The sequence below is a fragment of the Mus caroli genome, chromosome 2 (genome assembly GCF_900094665.2).
Source record: "Mus caroli chromosome 2, CAROLI_EIJ_v1.1, whole genome shotgun sequence".
Taxonomy (NCBI): Eukaryota; Metazoa; Chordata; class Mammalia; order Rodentia; family Muridae; genus Mus; species Mus caroli.
The window spans coordinates 35,073,908-35,090,253 of NC_034571.1; the positions used below are offsets into that span (position 1 = coordinate 35,073,908).

The following is a 16,346-nucleotide window of genomic DNA, read 5'->3' on the forward strand; positions in this document are numbered from 1 at the left end:
GGGGGAGGGTATTAGGGACTTTCGGGATAGCATTTGAAATGTAAATGAAGAAAATATCTAATAAAAAAGATTAAAACATTCTATCCTGCTGGGAAGTTCCTTAAGCAGGGAGGTAAACAACAACAATAAAAAGAAATGGCTTTACTGGGGGTAGAAAAGATGGTTCAGTGGGTTAAGGGTTCTTGCTCCCAACACTAAAGAACCAAGTTTGATCCTCAGAGCCCACCCGTGGAAGGAAGAGAACTGACTCCTTGAAACTCTTGCAAGTTGTCCTCTGCATCAGTGCACACACATTAAAAATAAATTACCTATCAGGGGTGGGGGGAGGTGGGGAGCACACATATCTTTAATTCCAGAATTTGGGAGACAAAAGCCAGCCTGGTCTACATAGTGAGTTCTAGGTCAGCCAGGGGTACACAATTGTCAAAACATTAAGTAAATAAAATAATTAAAAGAAAGAGATGGCTTCTGTGCTTCTCAGCTTTTGTGCTGTTCCTGCACAGCTCTGCAGCACAGTCTTGGGCACTCTGCTCCCATAGCCGCAGGAATGAGGAGAATCTGAGAAATATGGCCTCTCCCTCAGGGTTCTCCAACATGTTTTCTCTTTTTTCCCATCCTCTTTTAATGCATCTAGGATCACCCAGAATTATTGTTGGCTTAAATTTAACATAATCTGATATATAACCATAACTATGGATTCTACTCTAACTGCAGTAAAGGCTACCTCTTAGTGGAGGAAAGTATTAGGTATAGAGTAGTTCTCTCATTTAAAGCATGTATGCACCTCTCGTCTATAAGTGGAGTCCTTCTGGCTAGTAGTTCTTTCATGTCTATTAAGAGTACAGAAAGCAGAGGGAGGGGGGATGGGATGGGGGTTTTTGGTGGGGAAACCAGGAAAGGGGATACTATTTGAAATGTTAATAAAGAAAAATATCAGCCGGGCGTGGTGGCGCACGCTTTAATCCCAGCACTCGGGAGGCAGAGGCAGGAGGATTTCTGAGTTCGCGGCCAGCCTGGTCTAGAGAGTGAGCTCCAGGACAGCCAAGGCTACACAAAAAAACCCTGTCAAAAAAAAAAAAAAAAAAAAAAAAAAAAAAAGAAAAAAAAAAAAAAGAAAAATATCTTTAAAAAAAAAGTACAGAAAACTGATTTAGGACAGAGGTTACTGAAGCAGAATGAACTGTGGTCAGATCTTGGCCGCACTGCTGAATTAACTATATGACCTCTCACAAGTATCCTAGGTTTATAGTTAGCTTACAGTTAGCTTATAGTTAGCCTCAAGCTTTTCAGGGAAAATGAAGGGTAATAAAAACATTCTCCATAAGTAAACATTTGGGCAAGGCAGCCAGTATAAGCACATTGCAGAAAAGCATACAACACCATGTCTGGCTTTAGTTTCATTTCTTAAATAAGTTAACTTTGTTTGGAATTAAGACAGAACCAGAATTTCTAACAGTTTCTCAAAAAGTTCTGTAATTCTATGTACTTATATAGTGGCGTTCTTATCATTATAACATCAAAATATCCATCAACACTGAAAAAGGTGAAGATGTCTTACAATATCAAATATTCTCTCTAGACTTATAAATAAGTATATCCATTTTATTAGTATTTTATTAGCATGCAAATTTTCTCCCACTTTAATAACTGATAAGATTACATGAACACCAAGAATGGTGGCAACAACAACAATCACTACTACTCCTTCTCCTCCTTCTCTCCTTCCTTCCCTACTCCTCTTTCTCCTTCTCATTTTCTTCTGATGACAGTTTTTTTTTAACACAGTGTTTCTCTCTGTAGCTCTGGCTGTCCTAGAACTCACTCTTGTAGACCAGAATTCTCTCTGTAGACCAGGCTGGCCTCAAACTCAGGGATCTGCCAGCCTCTGACTCCTGAATGCTGGGTATGTGTTACCACACATGGCTTCCAAGGACTTGTTTTAAAGTAATTTTAAAAGTAATTTTCCTTTTCCACCTGTTCTTTTCTTCTAAATTATACTTTAATGTCATGCAACCAATCTGTAATAACATGTTCTCACTATTTAATAAAGCCTCCATGGAGTGTATTACTGTGTGGACTATAAACATGACACACAAGACACTGACCAAACCTGTAGGGAAGACCTAAGAAGGAATGCTTCTGTTCCCTTTATCAGGGACAGTGCTTTCCTTGAGTAGCCCCTGGCTTACATTGTCTTAAAAAAAACAAAACAAAAACAAAAAACCTCATGGTCTAATATTAGCCAGTCAGCTTCTAGAATGCTTAAGTGTCTAATTTTTAGAAAGAGTCCCGGTCATTGCAGCATTTATTTTATACTCCATGTTTTCACTGCTGGTTCCAACTTAACTTATTTTCTGACTTGTTTTTCCTTATTTATTCTTTTTACTACTCGACTGAACACATCTTTGGAAAACACCCATAATCCTTTCTGTAATAAATAACTGTTTTGAAACAGATCCTAATCCTAATGGAATCCTGAAAGGCTCCACAGTTTCCACATTCCAATATGCTGGCATTTGTACCCAATTGAAGCTGGATCTCATAGTCCATAACGACTCCCAAACTGCAAGTGCTGGTCACTGGCCCACACTCCGTTCCATACTCCGTACCATAAACTAAAGAACATCACCAAGAAGCCTTGTCAACTTCCAAGTTTGAGTGTCTCGAGAAGACATGTCAACTACTTAGACAGGATTCTTCATTCTTCATCTAACCCTGGTATGCTACCTTTCATCTCCAATTGAACAGGAGCTTATAGCTAGGGATATGGCTGAGTGGCAGAGAACTGCCTAACAATCACGTGGTCCTGGCTTCGATATCTAGTACTACAAAGCTGAACAAATAACAGACGTAGCAAGTAAGTTCCTATCAAGTACCCACAAAATGAAGAAAACCCTGAAACACATACCCTTTGTAAGTCAGCAACTCCACTGCAGTGGCCTCATAAAGCCTAGGCATACCATGGGCAAGACATGGGCTTTCCTTCTCCCAAACCCTTCAGAGCTTTGTTTATTGTTTGATTTGTGGAAAACTTGGCTTCTCTTACTATTCTAAACAGTCACAACCTAAAACATCTTATCTCAAATTCAGGGCAAATTAGTACCCGTCCCCTATCATGTTCAGTTAATTCTGTTTTTTTAAGAGTAAAATTTTATTGACATAGAAAAATATCAGTTACTAACAATGTCAAAAAATAAAAAGAGAATATGAAACAGTACATACAACATGGCCTCATTTTAGTGAATAGATATACACATGCAAACACATAAACCTGGAAAAAATTGATGCTTTATTTTTTTGGTGATCTATTTCCTAAATTTCTATAGTTGGTAATACTGCTCTAAAAATAATTCGCGGTGGGACTAGAGAGAAATCAATAAAGTTCAGACAATAAAGTTCATCAAACAATCATGAAGACCTGAGTTCAGATTCCTGGCATCCATGTGAGAAGCTCATGGCATACACTGTAATCTGAGGTGAGCAAGTCCTTGAGCTCACTGGCCAGAAGGCCTAGACAGAGCAGTGAATTTCAAGTTCAGTGCAACCTTGTCTCAAAAAGTAAGGCGGAAGCTAAGCATAGTCTTTAATTCTAGCACTCAGGAGGGGGAAGCAGATCTCTGTGGGTTTAAGGCCAGTCTGGCCGACACAGCAAATTCCAGACCAGGTAGAACAATAAAGACACTGCTGCACCAGCTGACAGTCTTCAATCAGGCCCTCTACCAGGTAGTATCAGGGTTCATCTAGCAGTTCCCCGAGTTCTCTGGTACACTCAGGCAGCGGCATGGACCTGTCCCACAGGTAGTTGAGGATTGTATCAAAGTGGTAGCCACTCCAGTTACTCAGCACCCAACCTTTGGTATCCGTGAGAACCTCCACATGGTTGCTGAGCATGGCCTTGAGAATGGTGTCCTGCCTCTGTGAGCATGTGTAGCATGGCTTAGTGCAGTTATCCCCCCGCCCCTGCCCCCTTCAGCTTTACATACTTGTTTGGCATCAGGGGTTTCAGACTGTAAAAGGGAAAGCCAGACTACACACCCTAGGACTGCCACCGAGCCAGTGGACTTGGCCAACATGCCAGTGAGCAGATGTGGGTGGCAGTCGAAGGCTGTCTCTGTGCCCCAGACCAGTTCCCAGAGACCCATGACTTCAGTGTAGGCATCCAACTACATGCCCACTTGCTCCACATGTTCACCTTCTGATCCATTGTGGGCGCTCTCTCCACTGGGAAGATGGTGCATGATGACATTTAACTAATTCTTAATCCTCAGACAATAACAGTTTCATGGACCCACTCTTAGGAAATCCTCTTTCTCTTCTCAATATCTTTCTCAAAATTTACATTCATGGTCTCCCATTCTATTCTCTGCCCCCCCTCAACTCCCTGTTCCCTCTTGACCCTCAAAATTATAAATATATAGAATATATATTATACATATGGTTGTTGTTGGTTTGAGATAGGGTCTCACGTAGTCCAGGTTCTCTACATAGTTGAAGAAGACCTTGTTTGTACTTGTGACCCTCTTGACTCTACCTTCTGGTGCTGGTATTAAAAGCCTTCACCACTATACCTATTTCTGACAGTCATGTCTCACTCCAGTCTATGATCCATAAAGTTACCAGAACATTATTTCTAAAACCTCCCTTTTACTGCCCTTAAAAATCCCTCAAGAGTATTCCTTCAAAATAATCAGACATTCAAATTCCATTCAGACATCTTTAAGATTTTGTCATATTCTTACCACATAAAACATCAAAATATCCATCAACACTGAAAAAGGTGAAGATGTCTTACAATATCAAATATTCTCTCTAGACTTATAAATAAGTACATCCATTTTATTAGTATTTTATTAGCATGCAAATTTTCTNCCACTTTAATAACTGATAAGATTACATGAACACCAAGAATGGTGGCAACAACAACAATCACTACTACTCCTTCTCCTCCTTCTCCTCCCTCTCTCCTTCCTTCCCTACTCCTCTTTTAGTACCTGTGGTGGCCCACACCTTTAATTCTAGCACTCAGGAGACAGAATTTTGTGAGTCTGAGGCCAGCCTGGTCTACAATGCAAGTAGAGACAGGTAGAGAACTTGTCTTGTTACACAGAGAAACAACCAAACAACTAAACAAACAAACAAGCCTACCACCATCAACAAAACAGTATCTCTCTATAGCCAGGCACAGACCTTTAATCACAGCACTTGGGAGGAAGAGGCCAGTAGATTTCTCTTGAGCTGGAAACTAGTCTAGGCAACCTAGCAAGTTCTAGGTCAGCCAGAGCTATATAGTGAGACCCTGTTCCAAAAACAAAGGATGTATTTCTGTAATAGTTGTCTCTAAATTGACCTTCCCTTTTAGTTAGCCATATACTAACAATATCTCAAAATTAGATCTTTCTACTATCTATAAACGTGTGTATGTGTGTGTGTAGATGTAACTCAGGTATATATCTGTGATTTTAGCACCAGAGAGGCAGAAGCAGGAAGACTACTGTAAACAAGGATAGCTGTTAAGTGAGACCTTATCTTAAAAACAGAAACAAACTCACATTCAAGGCTCTGAGTTTAGCCTTCTATTAGAGCACCTGCTATACTGTATAAGGATAATCTCTTTATCTCTCTAATCTTTTATTATACTGAGAGACCTCCAACGGGAGAGAAAGATGCATCTAATTCTATCCTTAGTACTCACATGACATTATTTCATACAAGAGGCTACTTAAGAAAATAGTTAGGCATGGTGTTCTATACCTGCAATCCTAGCATTTGTTTAGCCACATCAAGTTTAAGTAAGTCAGAAAAACCTATCTGGAAACACATATGCACATGAGAGAGACAGAGAGACAGACAGAGAGAGAGACAGACAGACAGACAGAGAGAGACAGACAGGCAGAGAGAGACAGACAGAGAGAGAGAGAGACAGAGAGAGAGAGAGACAGAGAGACAGACAGAGAGAGAGAGACACACACATACACAGAGAAAGACAGACAGAGACTCAGTAGTCAGGTCTTGTATAGTATGTATAAAACCCTGGTTTCTATGTCTCTCTAACATACTCACTTGAAATTGGTATAAATATTCATTTTACTCGCTTTAAAAAAAGATTAATTTTTATTTTAAATTATGTGTATGATATGGGTCTGTGCGCTTTGAGTGCAAGTACTCAAACTGAGTCCCTCTAGAGCTGGAATCCTAGGCAGTTGTGAATCACCCATTCTGAATAAGTGTTGGGAACCAAGCTCAGGTCCTCTGCCACAAGAGCTACCTTCACAGTTCCAAGATATATTTTACTCTCATTTATTGTTTGTTTTATTTGAAACAAGGTTGTGTAGCCTGGCTGGCTCTGAACTCAGGAGCTCTGCCTCTGCTTCAGTGCTTTCTTTTTCTCTTTTTCTTAGATATTTTCTTTATTTACATTTCAAATGTTATTCCCTTTCCTCTGAAAATCCCCTATCTCCTCCCCCCTTCCTCTGCTCCCCAACCCACCCACTCCCATTCCTGGCCCTGGCATTCCCCTATTCTGGGGCATAGAGCCTTCACAGGACCAAGGGCCTTTCCTCCTATTGATGAGCGACTAGGCTATTCTCTGCTACTTTATTTTTCATCATGTACCTATGAGGGTGGTGGTATGCACCCATAAGTGCATATTCCTGGGGAGGCCAGATGAGTATTAGAGCCCCTGTGGGTGGAATTACAGGTACTTGTGACCAGCACAACCTGGGCTCAGGGACCCCAACTTGGGTCCTCTATGTGAATAGTACACACTTAAGTAAAGCTAGCTCCCCAGCCCCTTTTATTTTTATATATTACAAAAAAATGTAGCTGCTAGAAAATTGAAGGCATTGTGTTTATACTAGGCAATATTGCTACAGAATATTTTAAAGTGACACAGAAGAAGATGACTCTGAAGCTTAACAGTCAAACAAGTTGGGCAATATCAAAAAGGGTTTAGAAAATACTCTTCTAACATTAAACAAAAAGCACAGTGTAGCCTGGCATGGTGGCCAGACAATGTGATGCACACTTGTAATCCTAGAACAAGGAAGACCAATGAGGATAACTGCTGTGAGTTCAAGGTCAGCTAGGGCTACATAGCAAGACCTTGTCTCAAAAAAATCAAAGAGAAAGGAGACAAATCTCAATTTTATAGCTATAGAACCCTTCCTTAATTTATATTTTTTGGGACAGGATCTCATGTAACACAGACTAGTCTCAAATTTGTTATATAAAAGTGGCCCTGAAATTCTGAACCTCCTGATTCTGCCTCCAAGTCTGTTTTTTTTTTTTTTTTTCATTGCTGGGGATCAAGTCAAGTGCTCCATTTATTCTAAGCACATACTCTACCACCTGGGGTACTCCACATCCTCTCCAAATGCTTCTTTAAAAAATCTTCTTCTACTGGGCGAGGTGGCGCACGCCTTTAATCCCAGCACTCGGGAGGCAGAGGCAGGCCGATTTCTGAGTTCGAGGCCAGCCTGGTCTACAGAGTGAGTTCCGGGACAGCCAGGGCTACACAGAGAAACCCTGTCTTGAAAAAACAAAAAAAAAAAAAAAAAAAAAAAAAAAAAAAAAAAAAGAGTACTTGCAACTCTTACAGAGAATCCAGGTTCAGCTCCTAGAAGCCACGTGGCAGCCTTCAATTGTCCCTAACTCCAATTCAGAGTGTCTGATGCTTTCTTCTAGTTTTCATGAGTACTATACACATGTGGCACACATACATACAACAGAAGTAAAACACTCATAAACATAAAATAAAACTATATCCTTTTTTAAAGAATACATACTACTCTAGCAGAGGATCCAAATTCATACAACAGATAGTTCCCAATGGCCTGTAACTCCAGCTCCATGGGATCCAATCTCTGGTCTCCTCAGGCACCTGCCCACACATGCACATACCCACACATGTATACATAATTAAAAATTGTAGAAATAAATATCTAAAACATTAATAAACTTGTCTTCTTCCAGAAAAAAAAAACTTTCTGCAGTATTTATTAAATGTCTCTAATTATTTCTCTCCTTCCTCTGGTAGAATCTTTTATTTTGGCGTTAAGACCTCAAAAAAAATAGTGCTAGGGCTGGAGAGATGGCTCAGTAGTTAAGAACATTGGCTGTTTTTCCAGAGGATCTGTTTTTAATTCCCAACATCCATATAGTGGCTCACAACTATTTGTAACTCCAGCCCCAAGAGAACCAAAGCCCTTTTATGCTCTGCATGCATTTGGTATACAGACATACATGCAAGTAAAATATCCACATACATAAAATAAAATCATACAAAATTTTTCTTTTAAAGACTCAAGGCTAGAGAGATGGCTCAGCAGTTCTTGTTCTTGAAGAGGACACATGTTCAGTTCCCATCACCCACATAGTGGCTTGCAACCTTCCAAAAACTCCAGGAGATCTGAAGCCCTCTTCTGACTCTCTAAGACCAGTCATGCACATGGTACATATACATATATGCAGACAAAATATTCATATGCATAAAATAAATACATAACAAAGTCTCCTAGAATACTTCGTTGGCCTACCTATTTTTAGTTTGTACTTTACACCAGGCAACACAAATAAAATTTTCTTTTTCCTCACCTGAAATCACTACGTAGGCCAGGAGCATAAATAAAATTGAATTTCTCTTTTCTTCTCTCCCTCTTTTCCCTCCCTCCCTTCCTTCCTATTTGAGGTAGAACTTTATTACGCAGCTCTGACTGGGCTGGAACTCACTATGTAGACCAGGCTGGCTTCAAAACTCAAGAGATCCACTTGCCTCTTCCTTCTGAGCTCTGGACTAAATGCATTTGCCACTAAGACTAGCTAAAACTGAACTTCATAAACACTAGATAGTCAGGAATACTGACTCACATTTGTAGATCCAACACTCAGAAGACAAGAGGAAGGAAGACTGCAATTGCAGTTAGCTCAAGGCTAGGCTGGGCTACATATTTGAGTTCCAGGGAAGACTGGACTTCAGGGCAAAACCCTGTTGCAGTATAATATTTGGGGGTTCCTACCAACCTTAGATCATTTAGTTCCCAAATAAAAGATACAAACCCTTATATTTATAATAAGTCTTAAAGCCTTAAAGCTGGACAGTTATCATCCCCTCTGTGCTAGTTTGTCTATTTCCCAGTCAGTGACTCTGAGATATCACTTGCCATATTCTCCCTGGGCTGCTCCTACCCAACTGGCCTACCTCAGACCCAAGCCTGGCAACTGAAGCTCCACCTACCTCTCTTTTGCCCAGCTACAGGCAGTAGGCATCTTTATTCAACTGATAATTTTAAATTAAGGAGCAAGTTTTGCACAAAAAAAGCTGCCATATTGATAATTCATCCCTGTTGAGGTGACTAGAGCTTAGGATACAGAATTACAACACATAGCAACAGACCAAACCTCAACAAAAGCTGGTTTCAACAAATAAGCAACCAAGCAAATAGAAACTATATCAGAGACTGGCTGCAAAAGCAAATTAATCTGATAGAACTGTTTCCAGGATAGGAAACAATTTTTTTGAAGGATATACAGGAAATTTAGATTTTCTTCCCCAGTAGTTAATCAAAAAACTAGGGGAGTGGGGAAGTCTAGTAAGAAACAGATACATGTGGGGCTGGAGAAATGACACAGCAGTTAAAAGCACATATGATTCTTTTGCAAAGGACCTACACTCTATTCCCAGCACCCATGCCAGGCTGCTTACAACTGCTTGTAACTACGGCTTCAGAGAGCCTCCAGCTTGTAACTACAGCCTCTAATGCCTCTGGCTTTGAAGGCATCTGCACTCATATATCCATATCCCAAAGACACATGGAGGAGCTCTGAGTTCAAGGCCAGCCACGCCTATAGTGACTTTGACCCTGGGCCACACAGAGATAAACAAAATAATTACTTAATTAATTTAAAAAGCACACAACAGGCTCAGCAGTTTAAAGAGTTTAGTGCTCTTGCAGAAGACTCAGGTTCAATTCCCAGCACAGATATCAGGTAGCTCAAACCACCTATAGATCCAATTTCAGGGGCCTAGGATTGCTCTCTGCCTCTGCCAGCACCAGCATACACATGGGGCACATAAATTCACACAGGTACACACACATCTACATAAGTAAAAAACAACAAGTAAATCTTTTAAAAAATTCAGCTCAACCCTCACACCACAATAAAATAAAACAAACCACTATTAAGGTGGAAGCAGGAGAACCAGGGGTTTAAGGCAAGCTTGGGCTACATGATACCCTGTATCAAAATATCTATATCTAAAATCTGGAGAGATGGCTCCTCAGTTAAGATTGTACAGAGGACCCGAGTTCAGTTTCTATCACCCACATCTTTTGGTTCACAACTGCCTGTTACCTCCAGCTTCAGGTGACCTGGTGCCTCTGGCTTACAAAGGCAAAATGTGCACATAACTGCTCCCCCCCCACCCCCAACTAATTAAAAATAAATCTTATTTATTAAAAAAAAAAAAGGACAGGAAAGAAAAAGCCAGGCATGTTGGTTAGGGTACAGCAGTTGGGAAGTAGAAGCAAGAGGGTCAGGAGTTCAAGACCATCCTCAGGTACATACTGGGTTGGAGGCCACCATGAACTTTTTTTTTTAAGATTTATTTTTATTTTATGTGTATGACTGCTTTGCTTGCACACATGTCTGTGGAACACATGTGTACCTGGTGCCTATGAAGACCAGAAGAGGGCATCATTTTCCTTGGAACTGGAGTGACAAGATGTTACAAACTATCATGCCTTTGCTGGGAATAGAATTTCCAGGTCCTCTGGAAGAGCAGCCAAGTGCTCTTAACCATTGAGATATCTCTCCAGCCCCAGCAAGAACTATATTAAGATCTTATCTCAGGAAGAAAGCAAAAACGAGACAAAAACAAAATTACCAAGCAGGAAGACGAGGCAAATGCCTGATTCAGGTGGCTGAATATGAACACCAATCATGTAACACAGGCAGTCAGTATGTAAGTTACAAGCTATGTACTTTCACACAACCAACACTTGAGGTCTTAAACATTTTGCATACTTGTTGGCTGATTTAAATATAAACTTCCCGTACCAGATGAGACAAGAAAACAGACACAGAGCAAAATCTTCACAAGAGAAATAAAACTCGTTAGGAAAAAGGCAATTTTTTTTCTTGAAAAAAATTGTTTTAAGCCTGTGGCTTAAAAATATTACAAAAACAGCATGAAAAAAATTCAAATGATCGAGAGTGACTTACTACATTGCAAATCAAAGTTAACGGAATAAAACAGACATTAGCAACCATCGGATAAACACCAACGTGGTCCTAAGCACTAGTTTTTGCAGAAACAAAATACGTTTGATAACAGTGGTATACCAACGGCTTACTTCTTTACTTCATTAACTTAACCTGAACTGAGTAAGACCTCCTTTGTAAAACCAAGAAAACGACACCTTGAGTTACAGGGGAACAGCTCAGAGGTCATAAAAACATTTGAACTTATTGATAAGCAACTGCTTATTCACTTAAATAGCTCAACAACGGGCTAAGAAACAGGATCCACATCCGAATTATCAGAAGAAAACTACCACTCCTAAGAAGCAATTTAGGGGAGTGGTGAAGCAGAGGCGACTTGTCATTCTCTCCCATTATGGTCGCATCGATCCCGCCCACCGGCTTCCACCTCTCAGGGACTTAAACACACCGCGGCCGCGTCCCTGGAGCAGACAGCGGCTCCTGTTACCTCTGCTGGGAGGACCCCATCCCGGGAGCACTACCCGCTCGNCCGGGCTCCGTCTCCNGGAGGCCGAGCGAGTTAGAGTCTTTAAGCTCGGAGTCCCGTGAGGGTCAGGGGATCGTGACATCCCCCGGGATCTCCCCTCAAAGAACTGGACAGCATTCGGGGGATCCGGGCTCCCCTGGTTCTCCGCGTCACGCCGCCTCGGACCCGGTCCTCTCACACCACGGAGCGCCCTCCGCCGCGCCAGGATCGGGCGCCCGGTAGGGATCCCGCCGAGGGAGAAGGGCGGGCCGGCGGGAGCCCCGCAGCCGGAAGGGGCTTGCCTCGCAAGCTGGACGGCCCCCGGCCCGGCTCACCTTCAGGTCGTTCTCGGGAAGGTACTTGCACTGCCGCGCTATCTCCACATACTTGTCCAGATCCAGCGGCGCCATTTTAGGAAGAACAAGCCGCGGCGACAGCAGCGGCGGCGGCTGTAGTAGCGGAGGCAGCGGCGGAGGCCGAATCCGGAACCCTCCTTACGTCACGTCCGATCCGTGAGTGGCGTCTGCGAAGCGACGTAAAAGCCTGACCCGCTTCTCTTCCGCTCTCCCTCTCAGGCGGAATTCCGGGCCACGGATCTTTCTCCAAGAGAACCCGGAGGTCCTTTTGATAAAACCTACTGGGACCCGTAGCTCTCTGCCGCGGGGAGTGCTGGGATTTGTAGTTTTAGTAAAATGCTCTTCCTTTCCTACCCTTGGCAGCAGACTTCACCTCCGAAAAATCAAATGAGGCTTTTTCTAGGGAAGACCTTGAAGTGGTTAACTAAGAATTCCCTAGCACTCACTCCTACCCTGTAAAGTATCTTCAGTTAGAGTTACTGTTACCGCCTTTCCAGGACTAGTGAAGACCTGGCCTAGACAACATTTGAAACAAACTTAACACCACCGGTTCTCCGGCTTGGGGGGTGGGGGGTGGGGGTGGGGGAGAAACAAACAATAAAGCATTTCTTATGCCACATTCTGTACAAATACTGGCACTTTTTTCTCCTGTTCAATTCTTGTAAGACTGTAAGAATGCAAAGTTTGCTTGTGTTATTTGCCCCCAAATCTCAAAGGAAACAGAAAAAAATGGACCCTAGACTGAAAAACAGGCTACTGACTTAATCCGGTGAGTTCCAGGAGGGGGCCGGAAAGGTGTTTGTTTGTTTGTTTGTTTAGTTTTGTTTTTGGTTTGGTTGGTTTGTTTTTGTTGTTGTTTTGTGTTTTTGTTTTGTCGTATCCCAGTGCCAAGAACAGTTCTTGACACCTACTATAGCTTTAACATTGGTCCATTTGACAACTGTATATTGAATAGCAACAAAGTACAGATACACTTATAGGCAGTTAGAATACCCAATGGCTGCAATAGACAAAAATCTCTATCCTTGGGGCTGGAAAGAGTGCTCATTAGTTAAGAGCACTAGCTGTTCTTCCAGAGGATCCAAGTTCTATTACCAGCACCTACGTGGCTGCTTACAAGTCCAGTTCTGGGGGATCAGTCACCTTCTTCTGGGCACTGTGTGCATGTGGTACAGAAATATATTTGCAGTCAAAATAAATAAAACAATAAAAAATAATGTATTAAAATATCTGTCCTCAACTTGCAATTTACTTCTGCTAGAGATAACCGACAAAGATAATAAATTACCCAGAGCATGTTAGAAGGTGATAATTTAAGGAAAACATCCCAGCATAGTAAGGAGGATGGGTTGACACAGGATTCAGAATTAACCTGGGCATAGTGTACCACATATTTGACCACAGCAGTGATAAGGCAGGTGGATAACTGTGAGTTCTAGGATAGCCTAGTCTATGTAGCATGTTGCAGGTCAACCAGAAGACCTTGTCTCAAAACAACAACAACAAAACACAGCAAAGTTGGGAAGGTGGGAAGTTGTATGGAAGATATCTGATGCATTTCTAAGCATATTTGGAGCTTTTGTGGAAGAGCCGTACCATAGTGGCTGGAACTCAGAGGAAGAAATGAATACATAGATTTATTTTTCTTTTGATGCAGTGGACAACTGTTGTAGGATTTTAAACAGATGCAACATGATCAAACTTATTTGGATTTTTAAACTTTGTTTTGTTTGCTTGGTTTTGTTTGAGACATCTCTTTAGCCCCTTAAAAACAGAATTCAAACATTCCTACAAGAATTTAGAAGTGTAATTTCTAGTCTAAAAGGGTTGGTTCCAACAATGTAAACTATCTGATATTCCACTTTTTCTTGTTAATATACTCCTCCAGCATGGCTTCTTGAGGTTCCAAACCAAAAGACCCAAGGCACATCCAAGCATTCTGGAGCTTTACTTCAGAGAAGTAATCACTGTCCAAATACATACTGGGCACATGGCAGATCCAACCTTGCCCTGGTTCCCTTTCCAGAAGGAAAACAGAGTGAGTGTATACCTCTAAATTCTTTGGCAGTCAGTGGGAGCGTTCTGATAATTACAGGCAGTCACAAAGACTGTTTTGAGTTCTACCCTCACCATAAGAGTATGGCACTCTGATCACACATAGGCACATAGGTAAGCCAATTCTGTTTTAGGAAAGAAAAGGAGCACCTACACCTAGGACATAGATCAGAGATGAAGATGCCAAAAGAGGGTTGATCAGTTTATAGATAAAAACAATCATGGTTTTTACAGAGGAAAGACTCTGGGTTTCCATAGACACCCAACTGCAACCCCTACAGAAATCTTAAGATTTCTGTGTTGCAGAGAGAAGACACCCAAAGTATTAATAATTTTCCCCAAGAACATATAGTTTCAGTGAATGTTTTATTCCTCATCCTTTACAATAGAACCTCCTAGTTGTTGTTTGTGTCTAGTATCTCCGATCAGCATATGAGCTCCTATAAGGCCAAGGGCCTATGGTCTTGGATGTGCTGTAACTACAAATGGCAATTATGGGAATGAACCGTTCGTTGCTGGTGCCTCAGCTTGAACCAGCCTCAAACCTACACAGGAAAAGCCTAGCATTTTGTGGCATGCGGGAAATCTCACTCTGGAGGCTAGAGCAGAATTCAAGGTCAGCATGGCTTACATGAGTTCCAGACCATCTTTCTGCTTCGGAAGTCACTACTAATGACTGCTGTAAACAAACTCCATCTGAACAAGGGATTTGGCCATGGATCGGATGCTGACCAGTAAGCAGCATTCCAGGTCTCCCTGGAAGGGAGTCAATGCTGGGGAGAGACCCGAGGAGCAAAGCTGTTGGCCTGGACAAGCTTTAGGAACCTGGGGCTCCAGCCCATGGGTAGAGCCACATCCAGAATGAGTTGGAGCTAACTCTTGCTGGGTTGGAAGTAAACAGGCTCTGCCATCTGGAGGAGAGGGTATCCCTTTCCTTAAGACACTGGGCCTAAGCTAGGTGGACAGGACAGCGTCTCTGGCTGGCCACATTAGTGGAAAGCAGGCAGCCATTTCTCCCTGATCCTTACTTCTTTCACGTGGAGATGTAGCTGAGAGAGGGGATGTAAAGGAAGTGGCTAGGAAAGAACCTGTAAGTGTGAAGCTGCCATTCCCACCTAACCTTCATGGACACATACAAATATTGCTAAATTATTGGTGAGCCTCTCACAGCATATGAACCATGAGTGATGGGTTAGTGATATAAGTCTAATACAGGACATACACTAAGATACAGGTCTGGGTCTCCCATCATACATGACAATGAGTGCTGCATTACTAGCATGTGTCTCCCTTAGTACTTTCACCATGAGTGCTGGAGTTGCAGGTTGTTTCCAGAGTACATGCACTATGAGTGGTGGGTTACAGGCATGAGCTACCCACAGTACCTATACCATGAATGCTGAATTATAGCAATGATCCTACCACAGAACATGCATCATGAGTGTTGGGTTACTGATTCAAGGCTCCCACCTCAGCCAGTCCTGGATACCTCAACACACCCAAAAAGCAAGACTCAAATTTAAAATCACATCTCATGATGCTGGTAGAGGACATCAAGAAGGGCATTAATAACTCACTTAAAGAAATACAGGAGAACAGTGCTAAAGAGGTAGAAGACATTAAAGAGGAAACACAAAATCCCTTAAAGAGCTGCAGAAAAACACAATCAAATAGGAAATGGAATTGAAAAAAACCATCCAAGACCTAAAAAGGGAAGTAGAAACAATAAAGAAAACTCAAAGTGAGACAACTCTGGAGATAGAAACCCTAGGAAAGAAATCAGGAACCATAGATGTAAGCATCAGCAGTGAAATACAAGAGATGGAAGAGAGAATCTCAGGTGCAGAAGATTCCATAGAGAACATGAGCACAACAAACAAAGAAAATACAAAATGCAAAAAGATCCTAACTCTAAACATGCAGATAATCCAGGACACAATGAGAAGACCAAACCTACAGATAATAGAAGTAGATGAGAATGAAGATTTTCAACTTAAAGGTCCAGCAAATATCTTCAACAAATTTATAGAAGAAAACTTCCCAAAACTTTACGAAAGAGATGCCCGTAAACATACAAGAAGCCTACAGAACGCCAAATAGACTGGACCAGAAAAGAAATTCCTCCCGACATATAATAATCAGAAAAACAAATGCACTAAATAAAGATAGGATATTAAAAGCAGTAAGGGAAAAAGGTCAAGTAACATAAA

The 16,346-nt window shown here is 41.7% G+C and overlaps 1 protein-coding gene across 1 annotated transcript in view; it reads right to left on the reverse strand.

The window, feature by feature from the left end:
* Ppp6c (protein phosphatase 6 catalytic subunit) overlaps nucleotides 1–12,274 on the reverse strand; it is a 30,806-nt gene extending 18,532 nt beyond the window's left edge. The window contains exon 1 of the mRNA XM_021155618.2: nucleotides 12,061–12,274. Coding sequence (XP_021011277.1) covers nucleotides 12,061–12,135 — 75 coding nt within the window. The 5' untranslated portion in view covers nucleotides 12,136–12,274. The remainder of the gene's footprint in view (nucleotides 1–12,060) is intronic.
* Nucleotides 12,275–16,346: the final 4,072 nt, after the last annotated feature.